This window comes from Camelus ferus, chromosome 17 (assembly GCF_009834535.1).
Source record: "Camelus ferus isolate YT-003-E chromosome 17, BCGSAC_Cfer_1.0, whole genome shotgun sequence".
NCBI lineage: Eukaryota > Metazoa > Chordata > Mammalia > Artiodactyla > Camelidae > Camelus > Camelus ferus.
Window position 1 is genome coordinate 11,478,081 of NC_045712.1, and position 23,266 is coordinate 11,501,346.

Below are 23,266 nucleotides of genomic sequence, written 5' to 3' on the forward strand. Positions count from 1 at the left end.
TGGCTTTGGGCTCCTAGTCTGATCCTTGTCTAATTGTTGTAAAAAAAGAGCTCAATTATTACTTCTCTTGATCAGTAAACTTTAAAGTACTTTTCCTCTAGCCATCTACTCTAAATTCCACATTCCATCAATACTGTTTCTCTAAGTACCACACCATCTTTATTAGTGTTCCAAATTTGTCCATTGCTTAATTTCCCCTTCTTCTAAATGGAAAATTATATATTTAGGTCAGGAATGGCAGTATAGTTTTTGTCTGTGGTAGTTCTAAGGATTGACATACAATTTACAGAAAGAAAAAAAACTCAGTTGTAGTAATAGAAAGCTCCTGCGTATTTTAGGGAGAGAAACTTGGATTCTCATCTTGACTCTCACTTAATCAGCTGAATGGCCTTAGACAAGTTACTTAAACTTTCTCACCTTCAAAACTCCTCATCTGTGAGATGGGGATATTCTGGCTTAAATGAGAAGGAAAGTAAATTCATGTAGCACAAACAGCACATTTTAAGTTGCTTACTGAATGTGAGATTGTGTGGTCCTTCCCCTTGTAAATTACTGTTATGTCTCTTTCTATAATTGTTGCATGAACTAAGTATAACATTGCACTAATAGAGCTTAAAAATACCTCTGTAAGTGCATTTAAGGTAAGTAGCAGGACACTAAAAGGGTGCTTCTTTATCATTTATATGATCACCTGCTATTTTTATTCTAGTGATTACTAAGTGTTTCTTTGTCACACTTTTTCTCCCCCTTTGTATTTCTGCATTAAATAATAGTAACTAACTTTTTTTTAGTACTTATGATATGCTGGGCATTGTTCCAGTTGAGTTGCACATATGAACTCATTTAATCTTCACAGCAACCTATGAGGGTGGGCCTGTTAGTTTCCTCCCTTTTGTAAATGAGGAAACTAATTTGAGCTACCATTTCTCTCATCCATAGTGGGTAGCGTCCCTCTGTACCCTTGCTGGAGTTCAGGGACTCAGCACAGGGGACTAATTCATTGGTTAATTAATTTCCTTACAGTGTGCAAAGTGGGCACAACCTAAAAGACAAGCGTCCAGTTCTAGACAAAAAGGATGCTGTATTTTGAAAGGTGACCCACATGAAGACCCCACACTATAGCCTCAACACACAGTAAAATGTAACAGATACAGTACCCACATTCTTGCTCTTTCTTCTAAGTCTGGCATTTTTCCTTTCCATAAGCTTAGGCTTCTAATCATGATGCTGCTCTTTATCTGTTTCTTTAGCATCTTTACTTTGTGAAGGAGGAGTTGACGTGCTGGCATTATCATATTAAGGGCTAAGCAGAAGAGTACTATTATTATCCTTATTATTATTATTTTCCTCTTAGAAACGGGATCCCACTTAATCTCTTTTCCAGGGCGACAGTGAAGTGACTTCTTCATTAGAGCTTGTTTTAGACATGCAGACCTTTTACTTTATGATACTCGTATTGAGACACATTGAGTTATATCTGTCTTTTCATTTGCACCAACACGTTTATTTGAAGTGTAGTACTTCCTAGGTAACATGACTAAGGTAGATTTATGGATGCTAATTTGCATACAGAATAACACTTGCAAAAACTAAAATATAAGAAACAAATACCGACTCTTGGCCTGCCACAGCCCACCGAGCATCTGCCTTCTTTGCCTGTAATGAGAGGGACATACATTTTCCTCTGAGTTTACAGCTAATTCCTTGTTTGTATTCCGCTGTCGCCATTGGTATTGAGAGCTTGAAATGATGTTTAAGAGCCTCTTCCTATCTAACAGCAGGAGTTTATATTAGAGATTGTAGTTTGGTGTAATAGAAAAGGCAAGCTTTTGCTCCCCCACCTCGATTTCACACCACATTTGAAGAACCCCTGCTACATTTAAGTAAGGGTACAAGCCCTTCATTTTCCAGACAAGTTAATGGACTCAGGGCTATGCATTTGAGATATGCATTTGATTAATCCTCTCAATGTTGTTTTTGAGTTGATTGATTTTCATTACACAAGTAATAAATGTTTTTTTCTATGAATTTTTTAAAAAATTAAAGATTAGGTTAAATCTTTCTTTGATTACCATCTTCCTCATCTGCCCTCCTCAAGTTTATTGGCATTAAGCTTGGTGAACTTCTTCTGGCTCTTTTCCTATACATTTACTTATGCATATATATAATCTTAAAAGACACAGAATATTGCTTTGTGTATGGACATGTGTGTCTGAGATATAAATATTATTCTACTTTATGTATTGAAAGAAACTTGCTGGGTTTTTGTTTTGTTTTTGTTTTTGTTTTGTTTTTTCCTGCTGTTTTCTTCCAGTAACATCCTTGAAGAATAATCAGTGTTAGACTGTTCTTACTTATGTGGGTCAGGTGAATCCAAGACAAGGGTCCTCCATGTAGTATCTCAGTAACCCATGCTGTTTCAACCCTATGACTCCACCCTCTCCACACACAGCTCCTAGGTCCTTGCAGTCTCTGCAAAAGGGTGTTGGAGGGTTGCACATGGTTGCTGCAAAGTTTTGGCACACTAGGTGTGAGACAACTGAGAATGGAGGGGCACATAGGATACTGGTGCTAGTGTGTTGCCACAGGTATTTTTAATGCTTCATATAGTTTGAATATATTGTTTAATTAGCCAGTCTCCTGTCTGATGAGTGTTTAGATCATATCCAACTTTACCCTTTATTATGTACAGCACTGCACAGAAGAGCCTTGTACATATTCCTGGTACACACTTGAGTGTTTTGCTTAAACACTCAAGTTTAAACACTCAAGAAGTAGACTTTCTGGTTCAGAGGGTGTGAGTGTTTTAGTTACCATCAGTGCTGTCACACTGTCTTTGAAGGTCATTTCACTGGTGTTTGGTTTGCACGGATAGTGTATGAGAAAGCCCATTTTCATCATACTTTGACCAGCAACATTGTCAGACCATCATTTTGTTCTCCCTGTCCGATGGCATCTTGGTTCCTTTTGGCAAAACAGCTTCTCAGTTTTGTTTTAATTTCTTCTTTTCCTGGTTACTCGTGGGTTTTTGGCTCTTTCTCACACTCCATTATGTTGTTTTCCTGAGTGAAGCAATAGTGTGGAAAGTCAGGCTGAAAAAAGACAGGGAGCGCAGAGAGCCAGTGGGCACATGCGGCTCCCAGATTATGCCTTTGCGGGACACGTAGCTCAGTGACATTTCTTTTTATACTTCATTTATTGATTTTTTTTTCCTCCTGTGGTGCTATTTTAGTAGTCTGTACACCTCTAATTTTAAAACCATGGAGTGAGGCTTGCTTTCTCGGTTGTATGATTTTTTTCTGTGTAGCTGTCTAATTTTGTGCTTTGAGTTCCTTGTGAATTTTGGCTGCTTAGTCATTGTCTTTTTATCTCTTGGTTCTCTTTGTCCTTTCCCTCATTTTTCATTCTTTTTCTTCTGCCTCTACTCCCTTGTTCCCATAGGCCCTTAAATCTTTATTCACAGCTTTTCTTTTAAGTTGTATTTTCCCCTTCCCTTCCAAGTTTAGAAATTCTTGCTCTGTCAAAGAAACATGGAAGGGAAGGGAGTGGTGGAAAGGTCAGTGCCCAAATCCAGAAGGAGCTAAACCCAGGTGCCCACCCACTCCAGCTGTTTTGAGAACACGGTGCTGTTCCTGATATGGTCCCTCAGCCAAAATCTGTATGAAAGAAGGAAAGACAATTGGAATTCATCCAGTTCTCACTCTGACTCTATCTAGCTCACTGTAGGGTCCTTAAGCATGTTACTTCGTCTTTAAGCCTAAGGATTTCTGACTAAAATGAGGAGGTTGGACCCCAGTAGTCCTTTCGTACCTGGGAACCCCAATATATGAAACATGGACTGCCTGGCAGACTGCTGCAGAGTAAGATCCCAGAGTTGTCTTTATATTGGGCCACTGCCATTCCCCTTCTGCTGTGATGCCTGGAAGGAGCATCTTCAGGCTCTGTGGAACACTAGGCCATTTAATAGACTCTTAACAGGGGAAGATAATTCCGCCAGGAGATAGCAGGAGTTATGGAAGGAAGGGCTGTCTGGAGGGACCTGGAGCTTTAGAGGAGATGCAGTCACTGCTGGAGTGGCAGCCTGACTCAGAAAGAGGAAGCTGGAGCCTGGTGTCTTCTCACAGTCCAGTCTCTGAACCCAGTCTCAAATTTAGGCAGGAGCCAGTTGACAAAGAGCACAGGGGACAAGCAAATAACTGGCAGAAACAATTGAAAGGCACTGGGTCAGATGATCTTTAAACTCTCTTACATTACTCACATTCCAGAGTTCCTAGATTCCGTGGGAGATTCATGACTTCAGTGAAGATCTTAGCCTGGGGTTTTAACTGGTAGCTCTTCCTGCGAGTTGAACTACACTACTTCTGTCATTCTAGAGTCTTAGAACAGCACCCGTTCACACCTCCACTTCCGTCTCTCCCAAAGCCTGAAACAGTTACATTTTTCCTTACATGTGCTGTGCTAGTGTTTCATTGGAATCCTACTCCTGGTAGATTTTTGGCCTTTTGAAGACAAGAATATGATCTTGCTTGTGCCAGTCTCAGTCTTTATCACCAAGAGGCCTCTGGGAATATAGGGCCAGAACAGAAACATAGGGAATCAACAGTATTATAGTCAATCAATCCCCAGGTCAAGAAAGAGAGAACTTGGATGTGTAGGAGGGTTGGCAGTCAGATGTTGGGCCTAATATGTCATGCATGCACCATGTGTACTCACACCTTGCTAGTGGAACTAGTTACACAGCCTCATATAACTTCATCTGGAGGCAAGGAAGTGCCTGGAAGGAGGAAGTTAGGAATCTTTATTAGTTTACATTAATGATAGGTAGAGAAAGATAATAATACTTGACTTTTTATGATTTTTTTTGACCATTAGGTAATATAAATGCTTAGTATAATGCCTAACACGTGGGGAATGTTCATTCAGTAGTAGTTGGAACAATTAATATTGTTATTTTTATTCAGCAGTTGATTACATTTTCAGTATACTTCACACTATCCATCTACTTAATAACTATTTCTCTTCTTTTTTTCTTCCCCATGAAAATGCAGAAGTAGACTTACCTTGTACCTCTCTAGACGTATCATAAATTCTTAATGATGAAATTGAGTTAATGAAGTTTTAGACTCAGTCAGGGACCCCATGCTTCCAAGTTTAGGATTGACAAATATAGGTAATTGTTCTGTAAGGTGATCATTTTGTGGAGTGATAGCTTGAGTATCAGCAGTCGCTTTGGAACTCTGTTCACTGCGTTGGTTTTCAATTTAAGAGACGCAGACTTTAAGCAGCTTTTCATTTTGAATCAGTACAGAAATAGTCAATATATGTTGTACGTCTATGAAGCTGGTGTCTGGATCAGTTGCAATTAGTTTGCAGCAGATTGCATTAACATATCCAAAATTAATACAGTTGGTGTTCTGATGAAAAGAAATTGACCACAACCACACTGTGGTTGTTTTTAGTCTCTCTCAGATGTTCTTTTCAAACAGTATTTCTTTTCTTCTTCTGTTACTGGCTTTAAATTGGTTTGTCAACATAGACTTAATCTATTGATCCTTCCCCATTTGCCTTTTAAAAGTGGTCCCAGAATATGGCACATACCTACTGTTTATTCTTTCTTTAGGGGGCTTTTACTAAATGCTTTAAGCTTGAATTTTTCTTAGCATGTTACGTGAGGTGCTGTTAAGACTGCTAAGGCGACAAGGATGTTCATTTTTGAAATGTGTTTCTCAAATACTAATGTTTCATTAAGTCTTAAAATTTCAGAATTAAGATTAACAAATCATATACAGTTAAATTATTTACAGTAAATGATGTGAGCATTGCTTGTCTGGCAGTTTATTTTTATCTTAGTATTACCTGTTTCTAAAGAAAAAGTGCAGGCAACTTCAATATTAAAAATATCATTACCAGTATTTATAAAGATGGAACAAAGAGATAGCTTGAGGCTTGATCATGTGGAAATTTGATTTTTTTTTACAAGTGTGTGTAAATTATGTTACGTATTTTAGATCTGAAGGACTTTTACTTTTCTATTTTTAGAGAAGATCAGTTTTTGGAAATGAAGAATTATCTTTATCAGGGGAAAAAAAGACACAAGGCAGAATTTATTCATTTGGCTATCTAACTGGTAATTTTTGAGTATCTTCCATATACCAAGCACCATCTCATTCTTCATAAAGACACAAAGAATTTGAAGACACACTCTGCCTTGAGTAGAACGCAGTCTAAACTGTAAGGTTCTGGAGCCTTGTTGGAATGCCTCTCATCCAGAATAGTTTCATGAGTGTATTGTAGCTTGGAGATCCCAGAAGAAAATGCCATTTTCAGGGCACATTGGAGGTCCTGAAAGCTAATGGCTCCATTTGTAAAGCCCTGCGGACCTCAGTTTATGGTCTGTGTGATACTGCCTCGAATATCCACGTAGGCCCTTGACTAAAGCCCCAAGGAGGTGTGTCAGGTCCTGCCACCACTTGTCTTGTGATCCAGTTGTGTGATTGATTTTTTTGTGTGTGTTCATTAATGGCATCATTATCCTACCTTCTGTGAATAATGGTTCCTTTGCATCATAACTCATGGCTGGTAATGAAACTAAATGTATTCATCTTTTCTTGCTTTATTCTTTACTTTTAAAACCAAAGTTTATGGATTTGATAGGGAATGCTGTTGATCTTATAGGATAAAATGAGAATTTATTTGTTCATGTCATGTCTTTTGATTATTTTCTTTCAGTGCAAATATAAATAATTGATTAGTGCATATTGGAAAACCACTTCTACATGATGCTTAAGCAGTTTCTTTGATACACAAGTTACAATTTTTAGGGACTAGTAGTTTAATTAATGGCGACTCTTTCAGGTTATTGCATTCAACTTTGCTGTGTGAAAGAGATAATCTGATTAAACACATAATGACTACCTAGAGTTCATTCAAAACCATAGCAAAGAGATGGGTTAGTCTGTGGCCCATTGACCTCAAAAAGTTAAAACAAGTTTTTTGAGATACCTTCAGTGATAAATGATGCGTATACAGTTACTAAAATAATGCTATGAGCTTTATTTATTTGGGATGGAGATGGGAGAAGGCATATGCTATGTAACAGCGTCCTTAACATTTAAAAAAATAAAGCTTTTATTGAAGTACTTATAGACTCACAGAGACCTGTGGAAATAGTGCAGCAGTCCTGTGTGCTCTTCACCCAGGGTCCCCTAGCGTTAACATCATATATAGTTTGAGTGTAATGTCAAAACCAGGAAATTGACCTTGGGACATTCCTGTTAACTAAATTATAAACTTTATTCATTTGAGTGTGTGTGTAGTTGTCTTTAACACTGTTGGTTAGAAAAGCAATTAACATTAAGAATTCATTATAGATTCTTTTTCCTTTTGCCTCTAATATCTATGTTACTGATTGCCATTGGAGGTTCCTGTAAGACTGGCTCTGTAGGGGGTAACGTAAAGCTCAGTGGTGGAGTGTATGCTTAGCATGAATGAAGTCCTGGGGTTCAATCCCCAGTACCTCCATTAAAATAAACAAATAAGTAAGCCTAATTACCTCCCCCTCAAAAAAAAATAGTCTTAAGAAAAAAAGACTGGCCCTATAGGCTGACTTATTTTTCTTGCTACTAATATGTGTTCTTATCTCTCCCCCCAATTTCTTTAGGCAGTTCAATTAACTCCCAGAAGATGGCTGAACCTGCAGGAATACCAGAGCAAGAAACTGATGTCTGACAATGGAGTGAAAGTTCAAAGATTCTTTGTAGCAGACACCGCGAATGATGCTCTTGAGGCTGCTAAGAGACTAAGTAAGCTAATTCCTAACAGGTGAAATACACCTTGCCCAAATTAGTGAATTCACAGGTAGTCATTTCCCACTAGTTAAATTTCTTTGTTGCAGGTTACACTAACAGTGACAGGTACAGTGGAGAACTTTTGAGTTACAAGGGCAAAATGCCTAATTAAGAAAACTTTATTTTACGTGAGATACCAGCATATGAGATGTCATTCTATGGTAATTTTTTCAGAGTTTCTTACTCACCATTTCTTCTAGTTCTCTTATCTGTGGTTTAGTGACTGGGAGAAATATAGTTGAAGGGTGTAAAGTGTCAGAGAGAAGCCCATTGCAGGGTAAGTCAGGCAAGATAGTTAGCATCTTTTATTATGCCTCTTCGAACATGGGAACAGTTCCCTCTGAGTGACTGGAGGAGAGAAAGAGAAGAATGTGCATTTTGAAGTCAATTTGACATTGGTTCAGCGTGTTACCCTATCATTTATCAGCTCTGTAAATTTGCATAAGTGCCTTTTCTTTTCTGTGCTTCAGTTTCCTTGTCTGTAAATGAAGGCTAATGTATTTATCTCCCAGTGCAGTTGTGAGCCTTAAGGGTGAGTGCACTCTGGTACATGGTAGAAAGTCTAACTTGTTTCCCTAGTGATTAAGAAATTAGGACTCAGATTTCCCTGTATGTTTTTCAGTGAACATTCCTTCTGGTGCTGTATACACTCTTGTTGTCAGTCTGAATTAGCACCGTCCATTAGAAATATAATGTGAGCCACATAAGTACTTTTAAATTTTCTAAGTCACCTTAATAAAAGTAAAAAGAAACAGGTGAAACAAATTTTAACAATATATTTTGTTTATCCCAGTCTATTCAAAATATTATCATTGCAGCATGTAATTAATATAAAACAATTTTCAAGGGGTTATTTTATATTCTTTTTTTTTTCCCTAATGTTCACAAATCTGATTTATATTTTGTATCTCCAGAACATCTCATTTCACACTAGCCACATTTCAGGTGCCAGAAAGACACATGTGTCTTGTAGCTCCCCTATTGGACATTGTGGATCTGGACCCTAGAAGGAGGTGCATGTGCTTCCTTTGCCTGCAACCTTGGAGAGCAGTTGTTTCCCAGTAAAAATGAAGAATAGAGCATATGCTCACTGGCCTTGCCCAGGCAGCTGTAGCAAAGTTTGAGAGTGCAAAATAGGGGCAGGCTCCATATTTCAATTTTCTAATTTTCTGTGCTCTTTTAAGAATAAGCAATGAGGTACTTCAGCTATAATTGTTCTTTTGTCTCCCTTTCGGACTTCTCCCAGGTGCTTATATGCCAGATCCCTTCTCTGTCATGTCAGTTAAAATGTATACTTATTCTTTTTTTCAACAAATGTGTATTGTCAACCACGTTTTAGGCACAGCGGATGCAGCTGTGGAAGATGAGCGAGCCCTTTTTCTTCTTCTAACTTACATTCTAGAAAATAATGACTTTGTAATTTTCAGATGCTAAATGTAGAAACTGAGGGCAATTTATTTTTTAAGAAATGAAAATTGGTTTCATTTTCAAAAACTATCAAAATAGGTTTTGATGGTTAAAAAAAGAAAATAGTAAAATTAGACCTAAACCTGGATGAGAGTTCCTCAGTGAACTGTGGTAATAGACTCAGTAAAGGTTAGTGTTCCAATCTCTTTACATGAAAGGATCATTTTTATTCTATACTCCTGTGGTTTGGGGATTGGGTAATGAGAGCAAGAAATGTAAAGTTCAAGTTGATCTTTAGTCTTCATTTTCCCTATTATTTTCTTAAATGTGATGACACGCTAGTAGTCCAGGTCTAAGGACCCTTCCTAAGGGAATTCTGGAAGCTAACTGATTACCCCCCACCTCCCTTAGGTGGCACATAGCTAAGAGGACTTGCTGTTCAGATTTTCATAGAGATTCGGACTTAACTGAACTGATTGGCTTCTCAGTCATGGATTTGTTTTTTAAGCATTTATGTAGCCACCACTTTGTGATGGGGACTGCATACTGTGTGTGCCAGACAGGATTTTTTCCCTGGAGGAGTTGGTGAGGTGATGTTTATATTGCTAAGGCAGGGTGAACAGAGGAGGGTGAGAGATGGACAGTGAAGCCAGTTTAAATAGAAGGAAGTGAAGATTGAAAAATGAAAATCAGTGTTTTAAAAAGCCATTTTGGTTCTTGAAGAGTGATTTCTAAGGACAGTTATACTGGATAAAAGGGCTGAGAGTGATGTGGCTGCATGTGCGCCTTGGCCAGTGCATACCTGCGGTAATTCTTTAGGTGGGGTGGTCCCGGGAAGGCCTCCTCATGATCCTGCGCTGGGATAAAAGGGATTTTAGAGAACTAACCCAGGCACCTCATTTGCTGAATGAATGAATAATCCATCTCTTACTCAGTGAGTAGTTTTGGTAGCGGAAGGTGTCCTCTGATTTTTGTTGTTGAATAGACAGTTTTGATCAGAGAGGAAATTTATACAAGTCTAGTTGGTTAAAAATGAAACAAGTTGATTTGATATGAAAGGAAGTATGTACATCACTGAGATTGTTCAGAGAGAGCAAAACAAGAAGAATCTGGCAAAACTTCTCAGTGTTTATGTTCTTATCACTACAGGATTGTCAAAAAACCAAGAGCACAATTGCAGTTTTACCAAATAGATTTGAGGTTCAGGTTAAAGATGGATCACACATGTATCTTTCTGATTGCCTTGAAAATGGGACCTCCACCTTATAATTACAGTATTTTAATGAGAAAAATTATAGAAAATAATAATATGCATAATGTGCAGTGAGTGCTATACAAGATTTCATTGCTGTCAACAGCAGCAGCGGCAGCATATAATTCCTAAGGGTTCACTGCTGTTGTGATTCATATTCATAGACAAATCAGAGATGTGATAATCAGTATTCTGTTGATCATGTATTAGGAGAATTCATATTTTATTTTGGAAATTTTGTTAATGATTGGAATGTATTTGCTTACCTTTCTACTTCATTGATATTTGGGTATGTTTTGAAATAAAATGACATTTTATAAAATGTTTTGAAAATATATGTTGCATTAACCATGCCTGTGGTTTCCAGTGTAATCTCTGGGTCATCTCACAAATCTTTTTATTTGTGTCTAAAGTCACATTCCTGGTTTTTTATTTGCCATCCTTTGGTGGGTGTCTCTGCCTCTCCTGGCCCAGGTGGAACCTGTCACCTTTCAGTTGCTCCAAACTTTCTCTCCCTCCTAGCTCTCCTCGCTTGCTCAGCTGAGGTACCTCTGTATCATCTTTAGTGCCTCTCATGTCTGTCGTAGCGAATCAGTTGCCACATCCTGCCATTTTTAGTGCAGCATCATTATTTTGCTAAAGCAAGGAAACAGGCAAGATAAAATTAAAGACTTGCCAAGGTTGTACAGCTAAAACTGACAAAGATGGGATTTCTACCCAGCCAGATTAGATTTAATCTCCTCCCCAAGCTTTTTTCCTCTTTGCTAACTTGATGATGTTCTTGGGAGATTTAAATATGTGAGTCAGCATTTTAAAGTAGGAGAAGCATATTAATAAAATTAGAAGGTTGAATTAAAACTAGATGTGGCAGATTCTAAGGCGCAATTTATAGAAACTGTGTAATCTGCAGATATTTTCTTAATGATTTATTTTGTTGTATCTCTTTGGGCAATGGAATGTTTTGCTGTGTAGCCATATGGAAAGCTTGTTAATTTGAACATTTGTTTCAAATGGGTAATGCAAACCTTTCGTTTCTGAAACAATTAACGATAATAAGATATTGATAGTAATACTGATATTGCAGAGAAAATGGACTTTTGTCTGAGAGAATAAATTTGTTTTGGTAAATTAAGTTTTTAATATATGGATAATACTCATTTCTGTAGCAGTTCTTACGAGCTACCTTTTGTAATCATGCTTTCAGAAAGAAATTGTTTCCATTGCCCACAATTTTCTCAGGAGATTTATTCATTACATGCTCATGCTTTTCTTCTGTATGGATTATATTTAACATATACAATCAACAGATAATTACAAAATTCCTACTGTGTTCATGACTAATTTTTATATTGTCTTTCAGTTCTCTTTAAAAATGGAGGATTATGTCCTTCATAACTCAAAAGGCCTGTCTTAAAGGAGTATGTGTATAAAAGCATAGATGAAACTTATCTAAAACCACCGCTTTTTAGTTTTTGAAATTGCCACAATTTATTAATTATTCCATTCATGTTGATATGAAACTCTCAACATTTGATTAAGAAGATTGCATTTCAAAAACTCACAGTTTTATTTTTTTGCCAGTAAAGAAATTGAAATATGAATGGATAAATTAATCTTCTGAGCTAATGACATGCATCCTAAAATGGAGATAAGGAGCTTTTATTGAACTCCGCCAGCTTTGGATTACTTTCAGCTACTAGATGTTTCCATTTGTCAATATGATAACTTACTCTTTTCATTTTATATAATCACATTCTGAAGCCTGGTGAATTACTTACACCATTAAGGAATTGTATTTTTTATAAAAAGGGAACTGCTGCCCACTGACTACTAATTGACATGTACTGTTAATCCTTTGGGCAATTAAATACATCGCAAGCCTCCTTGATTGTTTTGGCTTTGTCATATGATATTATGTGGTTAGGATCTTGCAAAAAAATCATGTAACCTTTGTGTTGAGATGGTGGTCATGATTGTCTTATAATGACAAGTCAGGCTAACATTGATTACTTGGTAGTAAGTCTTCATTTTACCACCCTGTCAGCTCTCCATTATTTTGAACCTGGTGTCAGGAATGCAAAGAAGCAAAGGTGATGGCAAATGCAGGCCAGCAGAGGCTGAAGCAGTGTCTGCTTTCTAGGATTAATGATGGTGACTCATCCAGACAGAAAGTGTTTATCATAGGTCCTGAGACACAGTAAATGCTCAATAAATACTATTGTTACTCAAAAAATTTTCATTTGCCTGTATCTACTTACAAATGCTCCTTAAAGGAACGTCTGAATTAACGTTAAAAGCTTTCCGTAACTGTGATTATAAAGAGGATCCCATTCAACAAATTGTAGACTTTAACAGTATTTCCTATTGTATATATTTTGAAAAAAGATGCCCTCTTTCATAAAATGTTCTTTTCTCTTCTTCCTGAGTCTGCACATGTAAATGGGGTTTCTCTGGTCATCTCCTTAGAATTTCTCTGTGCTAGAATATCTTTTCCTTACTGTCTTATGGTGTTCACTGAATAGAAGCAGCAGGAGACCTACTGAGTAAAGGGAGAGATCCAGACAGGCTGCAGGCAGGCAGACTTTATGAGAGTGCACATGTAGCTTCCTGTCAGTTTCCTTAGAAACAAAGGAGAACAGGGCTTTGAAAGTCAATGCCTCAACTTGAATTTTGACTGTATAATAAGGCAGGGATTAATTCTTCTTCTCACATTTTAACCAGTAAAAATAATACTGGTGAAATTTAACCTCTAGCCTCTTGCCATGTTCCTGGCATCATGCTGAACACTTTGTAAGCATGATTTCATGTAATCCTCATTTAAACCAAAGGGAAGGCTTTCCTTTAGGGATTGGTTCCAAAATATCATCAGGTCCTGTGTGTCCATGATTGTGTATCCATGGTGACTAACATAATTTAACGTAATTTCATTCGGTCTTTTCAGTGTGTCATTAATGGAGTTATTTATTAATTTGTTTTTTAAAGCTGCCTCATTATGAATGAACAAATAAGTTATGTGCATGGTCTCATTTTCCAGGTCTTCCCTGTGAATTATTTGTGCCTGGGATCTTTGATTTACCTCATTGTATATAATGGTAGTTCTTAATGTCCAGAGGGTACCTTATGGGGGTAAATATAGAGAAGCTTCGCCTGCAGTAAGCGAGCATACAAGGTAGCTTCTTATTATCCATCTCTCTGGACATACTGGCCTTTTTAAGAAATCTTAAGCATAAACAGACAAATCTCTTCTGATTATCAAAGGAATGTGCTCATTATTTTGATTTTGGAACATACAGAAAAACAAAAAGAAGGAAAAACCTCCTATAATCCCATTACCCAGAGAGAACCTGCCTTAATATTAACATTTCCCTCCATATTTCTTATGCGTTCATTCAGTCAGCAACATTAATTTCTGTGCACGTATTCACATAAATATAATTGAGAGAGAATGCTTGTTTTTAACTTTGAGAAAATACTATGCGTATAGTTTTGTATCCTACTGTTAAAATTCCACATTATAACATGAGTATTACCTAAATATTAAATATATTTTTCAAAAATATTATTGTAATGGTTATATGGTAATCCTTTGATTGACTATGTTATTTCCTATTGTGACTTATTTAGACTGTTTCTTTTGTTTTTGTAAATTGGGGAATACTAGCTATGTAACCCATAAATTGCCTGATTCTCAGTAGCTTGATAGAGTAAGGAGTTCTTAGTCACATAAAAGTCCAATATGGTGTTGTTGGTCTTCAAGTGGTGACTCATAGCATAGATACAGTTTCCTTTCATCCTTCACTATGCCCTCTTCAACACGTAGCTCCCAAAGATGACCTTGGATTGTATTTGTTCCAGCCACTTAAGAAAGGAAAAGAGCATGAAGGATATCATGTGGAGGTTTTGCACAGAATGCATCACTTCAGCTCATGTTCTGTTGTCTAAAATTCATTAGATGGTAACAATGAACTGCAGGAGAGACTGGGAAATATAGTTTGAATGCATGCATAGAAAGAAGAGGAAGTGGGTTTGGTAGCAGTCTCTGTAGCTTACAGAATTTTGGGGGAATTTGTCTCCTTAATTCTTGGCTTAGAACAAGCATGGATTATACAATCAGAACATCATTCTAGTTATACTTTGGTTACCTAAGCTACAGTTTTCTTGGCTATAAAATTGAGGCTAACAATACATACTTCAGTGATTGATTCTGATAATAAAAGACAAACATGCCTCAGATAAAAGAGGCACTCACCAATTTACTTTCCTTCTTTCCTTCCTCCTTTTTTGGTCTGAACAGAGTAAATGTTTTGAGACATCATAAAAGGATTATAGTAACAGCTATTAAAAACATGATCAGCAGATAAAATCGCCCAGTGCTTTTGCAGTAACACCCAAGTGTTGAACTATATTTAGCCTACAACTCGTTAGATGATTTGATAATGAATATATTACTTGTATACTGTTGGTTGATATTTTCTAGGGAGATGGCAGTATATGAGGTCAAAATTTGCATAATTTTGAAAGAAAATGAAAATCGTTCTTTCTCTACATTGCAACAGAATAAATATTACCTAAGGAATTATACTTTTAAGATGCTACACTATTACCCAAGGTGATTGTTACTGGAGTTGGCAGTGTTTAACAGATGTTCATAAACAGTACTAAGACTCCACTTGAGTTTTCTAGGTTACTTAGAAAAAGTCAGGAAATGAACTGAGAAAATTTTGAAAAATATATTGCTTGATCTACCTTAGGATGAAAACCAGATGAATAAACAAGCTACCTCAATTTTTTTCCTTTCATTCAACATGGAACAAGCTAAGGAATTTATGAGTCTGTTATTTCTCTCAAATTAAATGTGGGCCAAGTATTAGAATTTTTGTTGTCTTCAAGCTTTTATTTGTGTGAATATATCAGCCACTTCAGTATGAGGAACAAGAAGCAGATGGGATGTTGATAACAGGGGAAAAATAACAGTGTTGAAAGTATTTGATATGCAAAAATCAAACTGTTCCCAGAGTCTTCAGGTGCTAGATGTAGCACTGAAAAACAACTTTACATAGATATATATTTTTTCTTTATAAATAACTTACATGAGCATCATAAACATGAGAAAATCTTCATCCCTTTCTCACTTGGCTCTTGCTCAGAATCCCTTACTACTCTTTCCTGTTTGCAGATTCACAATTATCAGGTTAAGGAAGTTCCCTTCAAATCCTTGTTTACTGAGTTTTTTTTTTGTTTTTGTTTTTGTTTTTTATCACTAACTGATGTTGAATAAGGTTATGCATTTTCTGAACCTATTTAGAAAATCACCTGTCTTTTCTTTATAATTTATTAATATAATCAATTACATTGATTGGTTTTTGAATGTTGAAGCAGACTTGAATTCGTGGAATGAACCTTCTTGGTCAAGATATGTTGTCTTTTATGTATTATTGAATTCCATAATATAATATTTTGTTTAGAATTTTTGTGTCTATATTTCTGAGGGCTATTGGTCTCTAGTTTACTTGTTTTTGTAATGTCTTTCTCTGGTTTTGCTGTTAGCATAATGTTGGCTGCATGAAATGAAAAAAGAATACCACACATCCTCACCCTACTCCATGCTTCCTGCCTCTGGCAACCACCAGTCTGTTCTCTGTATGTATGAGTATGGTATTTTATTTTTTTTTAGATTCCATATATAAGTGAGATCATATGGTATCTATCCTTTTCTGACTGACTTATTTCATGTAGCATAATGACCTCAAGGTCTACCCATGTTGTCATAAGTGGCAGGATTTCCTGCTTTTTTATGGCTGAATAATATTCTCATATCTATATCTATGTCTGTAGCTTCTCTCATCTTTATCTTTTCATCTGTTGACAGATATTTAGATTTGTGCTCATGTCTTGGCTATTGTAAATAATGCTGCAATGAACATGGGGCCACATATGTCTTTTTGAGTTAGTGTTTTCATTTCCTATGGATAAATACCCAAAATGGAGTTGCTGGATCATGTATCAATAGGTTCTGTTTTTAACTTTTTGATGAACTTCTATACGGTTTTTCATAGTAGCTGCACCAATTTTCATTCCCACCAGCTGTGCAGATGTTGTCATTATATTGCTGTGGTTTTTGCTGTTATAGTAAGTGGTGCACTCCTCATCTCAATGTTGAGGGTAGAGGCTATCAATTAACCTGTGATATCTGTTTCTCAGAAAGAGGAAGCACATTACTCACGAGATAGTTTTGGGCTGACCTCTCATGCAGTACTCTTCATATAAGAAAGAGATTATATGTGTTCCTGTAAACCAGGACAGATTTCAAGATCATCTGGATAGAACATAACTGCCTCTAAGCATAGATGTCTGCTTTGTCTGGGTAGACTTAGATACATCTGTTGTTTCAGAACTATTATTAGTAGCAATTGCATTCACTCTTGAAACTGTCTTCCTTTAAACAGTGAAGTATGTGATCACCTTACTTGAAGAGTAACTTTAAGAATGACTCCTTGATAGCACCTGTCCTTAACATGAAGCCTGTTTTGTGGAATGGAATATGGGGACGGCTTCCAGTATTATCCCATTAATTCATGCAGCTTTTAAATGAAGGATGAAGAGGAGATGAAAGGGACTTCCTGGTACTCTTAGGGATGACTGGAGGGAGCAAGGTATAAAAACAGTTGTGTAGGACAAAGCTTGATTCTCCATTCCAGGGCTAAAGCTGTTTCCCTTTCTTCTTTGCTTTCCTGGTACTCTGTAGTGTGGGTTCTATAAGTGGTTACTGAATGGAAAAATTAGTAGAGAACAAATACTCCAAGAAATGTTGTCTGTTGGTTAACAGTTGCCAAGCGGGACTTCTCTGATGTACATACCCAGTGGGTTTTCTGCCATGCCACTGGATCATGTTCTTAAGCTGGGCTTAGAGAGAAGGCAAAACAAACAAAACATGGGAGCAGAAGCCCCATGGCCATGGTAGGAAGGTGGAAAGTCCAGACCGGAGATGTCAAGTCAACAGCTTTGCCTGCTGCCAGTTTTCTGGCAGAAATTCGTGCAGAGTTTTCTTCAGGCTGGTCCTCTTGATGAATGTCACAAAAGAGCCTTGATCAAAATGTGAGGATGGTCAGGTTTTCTGATATTGCCAGGAACAAGTTGACTTACACAAAGACAGTGTCACTTTCTGCCAGGTTCTCTCTGAGCTCTAGCAGTTCATGGTAATGAAAGTCCCTGGTCTGTGGTCACTTTTTATTCTATTTACATCACCAGCTCTACTTTTAGTAATAGAATCCCTGGATATGTATTCATTTCAATAAAATGAACCTCAAGAGCACTCATTTCAGTGCCATTTTTTGTTACTTCATTTGCCTACTTATCGAAAAAAATAAATATTCTACAGTATTAGACAGTAGCTTTCCATCCTCACCATAGTGTTGTGTTTGTTACACTCAGATAAAATAAGAGAGTAGACTATAAGGAAACTAGGGAAGGGCTCAAAAATCCTTATAATTTAAGTAATTTTTCTATGTGGTGTTATTTCATTTAAGAGTGATTGGATGCCTGAAACGAGTCAGGCACTGAGGTTGATTGGGCACAAGGATGGCCAAGAATGGTTGGTGCTTCCAAGATGTTCACTGCCTTGTAGAGAGACTGATATATAAACCCCCTAGGGATACAGTGATGGCAGAAGCTTGCCTAGATGGGCACATAGCAGCGGAAAGGTAGATGCTGGGTGGTCAGGGAAAAATTGCCTTTCTGTTCTGGCTCTGTTAAAACTAATACATTTAATGAACAAACTTTATTCTTACCCTAGAATAGAAACCTTGGCCTTATTTTTATTTCTCTTTGGTTCTGATGGAAATGATCTCTCAAAATGATTGGTGAGATACTGGCAATACTGGGTTTGAGGAGAAAGAAGTCATAATTTAGATCATTTTGCTGTTTGTACGTCAAGGTAGTTGCCTATAGGAAAGAGAGAAGTGTGCTATCTAAGGGAAGTGTAGATGGCTGCCTTCAGAGATCAAATGCTGTGGACACCAAGGGATACTACTTTGAATAAACCTCAGATCTCTCCTTGCCTTTGTATTGGTAAACTTTTGGGAACCCAATCAGAATTTCAGACTAAAGAGGTTGGATACTCACCATTCCAAACTTATGAGAATGATGTATAAACCAAAATCAAAACCAGAATGTTTTTCCTACAGCTGAAATGTTCAAATCTGCCATCCTGTTTGATGTCTTAGAAGGCAGATTTGTCTTGTTTTACCTTTGCACAGGTTTTTTTTTCCCCTTTGCAAGCAGAAGAGTACGCTTCAACAAAAGCTAAGACTTTCATTGACTCGTGTATTCAGTAAATATTTATTGGGTGCATGTACTAGGTAGTGGAAAATACAACAGCTAACATTGTCTTGAGTACTCTGTGTATGTTTAATAAATGCTGTTAAATGCTTTGCCTGCATTTTCTAATTGAATATTCATAAGACATTTCCAAGATGTGTTATCCTCATTCTTGGTTTATAGGAAGAATCCTCTAAGTGGCCCTAAGAGGTTCACATAGGCTGGACTTTGAAGTTGCACCTTTGCTAACTACACTAGTGGGCTTCACAAATTCCAGGCAAAAATGAAGCACCTTTGTGCAACAGGAAAGCAAAGTCAAGGGCCCTTTTCTTCTGAGCCCAAAGTCAAGGAACCAGGACCCCTGGCATCCAGAACCCTGTTCAGAAATTGTTTGCCTTCACCCAGGGACTCTGATGCATCTCTTTATACCTCTTGCTCTCTAAAGCTTGATACGAAGCATCCTACATTGGGCAGGCCCCTACCAGAAGAGCCCTCCCTTCCTACTTGAGGCCATCTTGACATTCTATCTCCTGGGTTGATTTTATTAGTCAAAACTCAGGAGCCCTGGTGTCTCCCCTTCCCCTGCTGTGAATACTGACAGCAGCACCCACTAGCTGAAGAAGGAACTGGGCCTGTTGTGTTTCACATTACAAAGATATGCTCAATGTAGAAACACATACACTGTCGTGATTCAGTGCCTTTTAACTTCACAGTTGTTGGAATTTAAAGGGGTCTTTTGTGAACAATGGATAGCTAAAATTTTCCACTACGTCCATAGTATGGAACCATAACTAATGATTGCGAATCATTCTTTCATTGCTTCTGTTTAACTTCTGTAGCTAAAAGGCCAAACAAGTTTTTATTTGTTCAGCTTCCTTTGATTTAAGCAAAGTACTTTCAGTGATGATGGGAGGTTGCTATAGGATTTTGATAATGAGGTACTCTTTCATTTGGAAAGAATGATACAGCTAAAAGTCGAGTATAATTCCCTCTGTTTTTTATAAGCTTATGTCCGGCTAACATTTCTTCACCATTAAATCCCTTTTGAACTTTTAATTTAAAAACTGTATCAGTGATTGATAAACATAATCTATAGTGCTACTCTTAGTGATTTTTCACTTTCTGTTTTCAATAATAAGAAAGTCTTTTACACTTGAGACCAGATTTACAGATTAACAGATTTTCTGGACCATTGGGCACCATTCAGTTGATATTCAGTAACTTATTTAGGAAATATTTTGAATATTTGAGCTTGGTGGGGATAAAAAGTGTAAGCAAATTAACAAATCAGAGTGCAAGAAGTCCTATGACAGAAATAAACGAGTGGTAAAATCAGAGCGGACTTAGGATGGTGAAGAAAGCCTTCTCTTTCTCTGAGATTGTTTATTGGAAACAGTTTTGTCAATTTGAGAACCAGGAGGATCAAAAGACAGTGAGGTGAGAGGGAGGGAGGAGCCCAGATCATGCAGGGTTTTGTGGGCCCAGGTATCTGGATTCTATTCTAAGTGAACTGGGAAGCTACTGAAAGATTCTGATAAAACTCATGTCAAATAGGTATCATCTCAACAATGCTAGATGCCAAACCATCCCCAAGCATCAGTGAGTCATTTGTTCTTGCTCAAACCTCTGCATATTGGCTGATTCAGGGATGCTGCACTGGGCTTGGCTACAAGGTTCTGTTTGGGTCCAGGTCTGCTCCATGAGTCTTTCATCCGCCTTGGACCAGCAGGCTAGCTGGGGCATATCTTCACAGGAAAATGGCCAAATGCAGGATAGCAAGCCTAACCACAGGCATATGTCAAGCCTCTCCTTGCCACACCGTCTGCTACTGGTTAAGCCCAAAGACAAATGACCAGGGCCTCTAGTGGAGGGAACTGCAGGAACACATGGCAAAAGGTATGGATCCAGGGAAGGGTGAAAAATGGGGCTAGTGATTCATTTGACTTCAAGCAATGACCTGCTTTTATCTATTTTATAAAATGTTCACCAGTTGAACTAGGGTGACCACCTATCTGTGAGCGGTTTCCTGGGCTGACAGGCCTTTTGGTGATAAAAGCAAGAAAGTTCCAGGCAAATTGGGATGAATCAGTTACCCTATCATGGATTGACCTGTGGTGAGTTGATTAAGGGGGCTGCAGGAGAAGTAGGGAAGAGATAGGCTGTTAGGATTATCCAAGTAAAGAAGATAGTGGTTGGATCATGAGAGTGGCAGATGAGCAAGGGAGATGTGGATGTCTTAGGATATATTTTGGAGGTAGAGCTCATGAGTCTTGCTGATATATGGGATGTGGTGGATGAAAAAAAGGAGTTGAGAACATGTTAGACCAATTGAACATACTCTTTGCTGAAATATGATGATCTGAGTAACCTAAAGAGTAGAATGGCAAATTGTAATAATTTTTGCAAGGATATGATAACAAACTAGTACTTATCATTATATTCTGTATTATAGTCATGTGATATGGTATTTCTGTTGGAAACCACGCCACAGAATAAATGTGGAGCTTGCTATATAGAGACCCAGTCCGTTGATAGTATAAACAAATCATATCAGAAAAATTATTGCCACCAACAGAAGGAATCTTCCTAATGCCTTCATTGGCTACCCCAGCTCACCATAGCGCTTTGTTCCTATAGTGAGCAAGCAGGCCATGGATATTGGAGAATGAATGTGTTCTCTTCGTTTTGATTTGCCGAGGGCTCAACCCATCATGATCTATAGTTTATGTTTACATCAGAACACTATCTCGAGTGACATTGTGCCTGGTGTGGTGTAAAGAATGTTTGAACAGGATTCAGAAAGTCTCAGTTTGAACTGTGTCTTTCATATTTATCATTTTATCCCCCACTTTTTTTTTGTGGGGGAGAGGAGCATTACATGTTATTGTGATTAGATACTGCCAGTTCCTTTTCCCCACCTGTTTAGTTTGGTATCTTGAATGATGAGGAGAACCAGTTCCCCAGAACATTCAGGGATGCTGGGGGAATTTACACTGAATTAATGCCAGTTTACATGTGGGCAATGCCATTAAATACTTTTGTGATCCTGAATAACTTGTTTGTCATAAATGGACTCAGTTTGTTCCTCTGTGAGTTGGGAATAACAGTTTAAGGATATTGTAAGGATCGCATGAGACTTTATATATGAAGACACTCTATGAGGTTCTGTCAATAATATTCTCTTCCTTCTCCATCAGGATGATCAGTATCCAGGCCTGAATTCATATGAGCTTCATTTTTTTCATCCACTGTACCTGTGCCCTTATATGTGGTGGTGATGAACACGTATTCACGGAAGGCATAGCAAATTAAGTAACTAGTTTCTAATGGTTCTTGATTCTTCTACTTACCGCTCTGGACTGTTGGCTGCCTCTATGAAGCCAGACTTCCTGAATTTTTCTTACAATTTTCTGGCATGAGATCTTGGGCATGCTACTTAATCTCTCTGCGCCTTAGTTTCCCCTTCTAAAGGACTAATAATATTTGTTGTGTCAGAGACTTGTTGAGTCTCCTCTCTATGTTCATTGTGTTAACAGTATTAGATCAGTGCATGGAAATTATAACCATTCAGTGACTGTTAGCTCCTTTATTATTATTTCTGTTACTGTTTACAGGTAAGTTCGCTAATTTACTTGATTTGTAGACCTGAGAGTGGGATAGAACTATCTGGCTATATAGAAAATTGTAAAGTCTATGTTGTTACAAACTCTAAGGGGTACTTTGATATAGATTTTCATTATTTTTTGGTGATTTTTTATTTTTCTAGTGGTTAGTGTACCCCCATTTGATGAGTGTAATGCATTGTGTAAAAGAATTTTGATCATCTAAAATGCAGTCTTTTTGAATCTCAGTCACTGGAATCTTCCTTTGGTTTCCCTGATCCTGTATGGGCCAGAGTCCATTTTAGCTTTCACTGCACTCTGGCTAGCTTATCTCTCTGCTCTTTTTAAGTTTTTGAGTTTCTCTTCATTTGTCTTAGCTTCTTTATATGTTCTTTTTGTGCTCTTGATTTATTAAATCTCCAAGATCATCCTTTCTCTGGAGTGAGAGGAGAGGCTTCTGGATGGAGAGCCTTGGAGATCTAAAACAGCCCCAGGGGTATACTTCATGTTCAGTTCATTCCAGAAGCTGATTAGAAATCAATAAATGCACAGCACTAGTGTATATTATGTGCTTTTCCTGGAAAACAGATCTGTATTCAATGGGCTAAATAGTAGAAGAGGCATTTTTCAGTTGGCATGCCTCTGTAACTATAAATAACTATAAATAATTCTAGAAGGTTTTTTCTTTGAAAAAAAAAAAGAAAATTCTCTTTTTTAATGTCTAAAGTCTTGGGCAGTCTGGTATGTTTTTCTTTCCAGAAGGATGTGAAATGTTGAAGGACAGAGAAATAATTTTATGAGTACTTAACATTCTGAAAAACAAAATGAACAGCAAAACTCCA

The 23,266-nt window shown here is 37.5% G+C and overlaps 1 protein-coding gene across 2 annotated transcripts in view; it reads left to right on the forward strand.

Annotated features, from left to right (window-relative positions):
- The window catches only part of SUCLG2 (succinate-CoA ligase GDP-forming subunit beta), a 243,557-nt gene that overhangs the window by 41,894 nt on the left and 178,397 nt on the right, over positions 1–23,266 (forward strand). For both annotated transcript variants that reach the window (XM_032458113.1, XM_032458114.1), the window contains exon 2: positions 7,661–7,802. In XM_032458113.1, the coding sequence (XP_032314004.1) occupies positions 7,661–7,802 (142 nt within the window). The remainder of the gene's footprint in view (positions 1–7,660; positions 7,803–23,266) is intronic.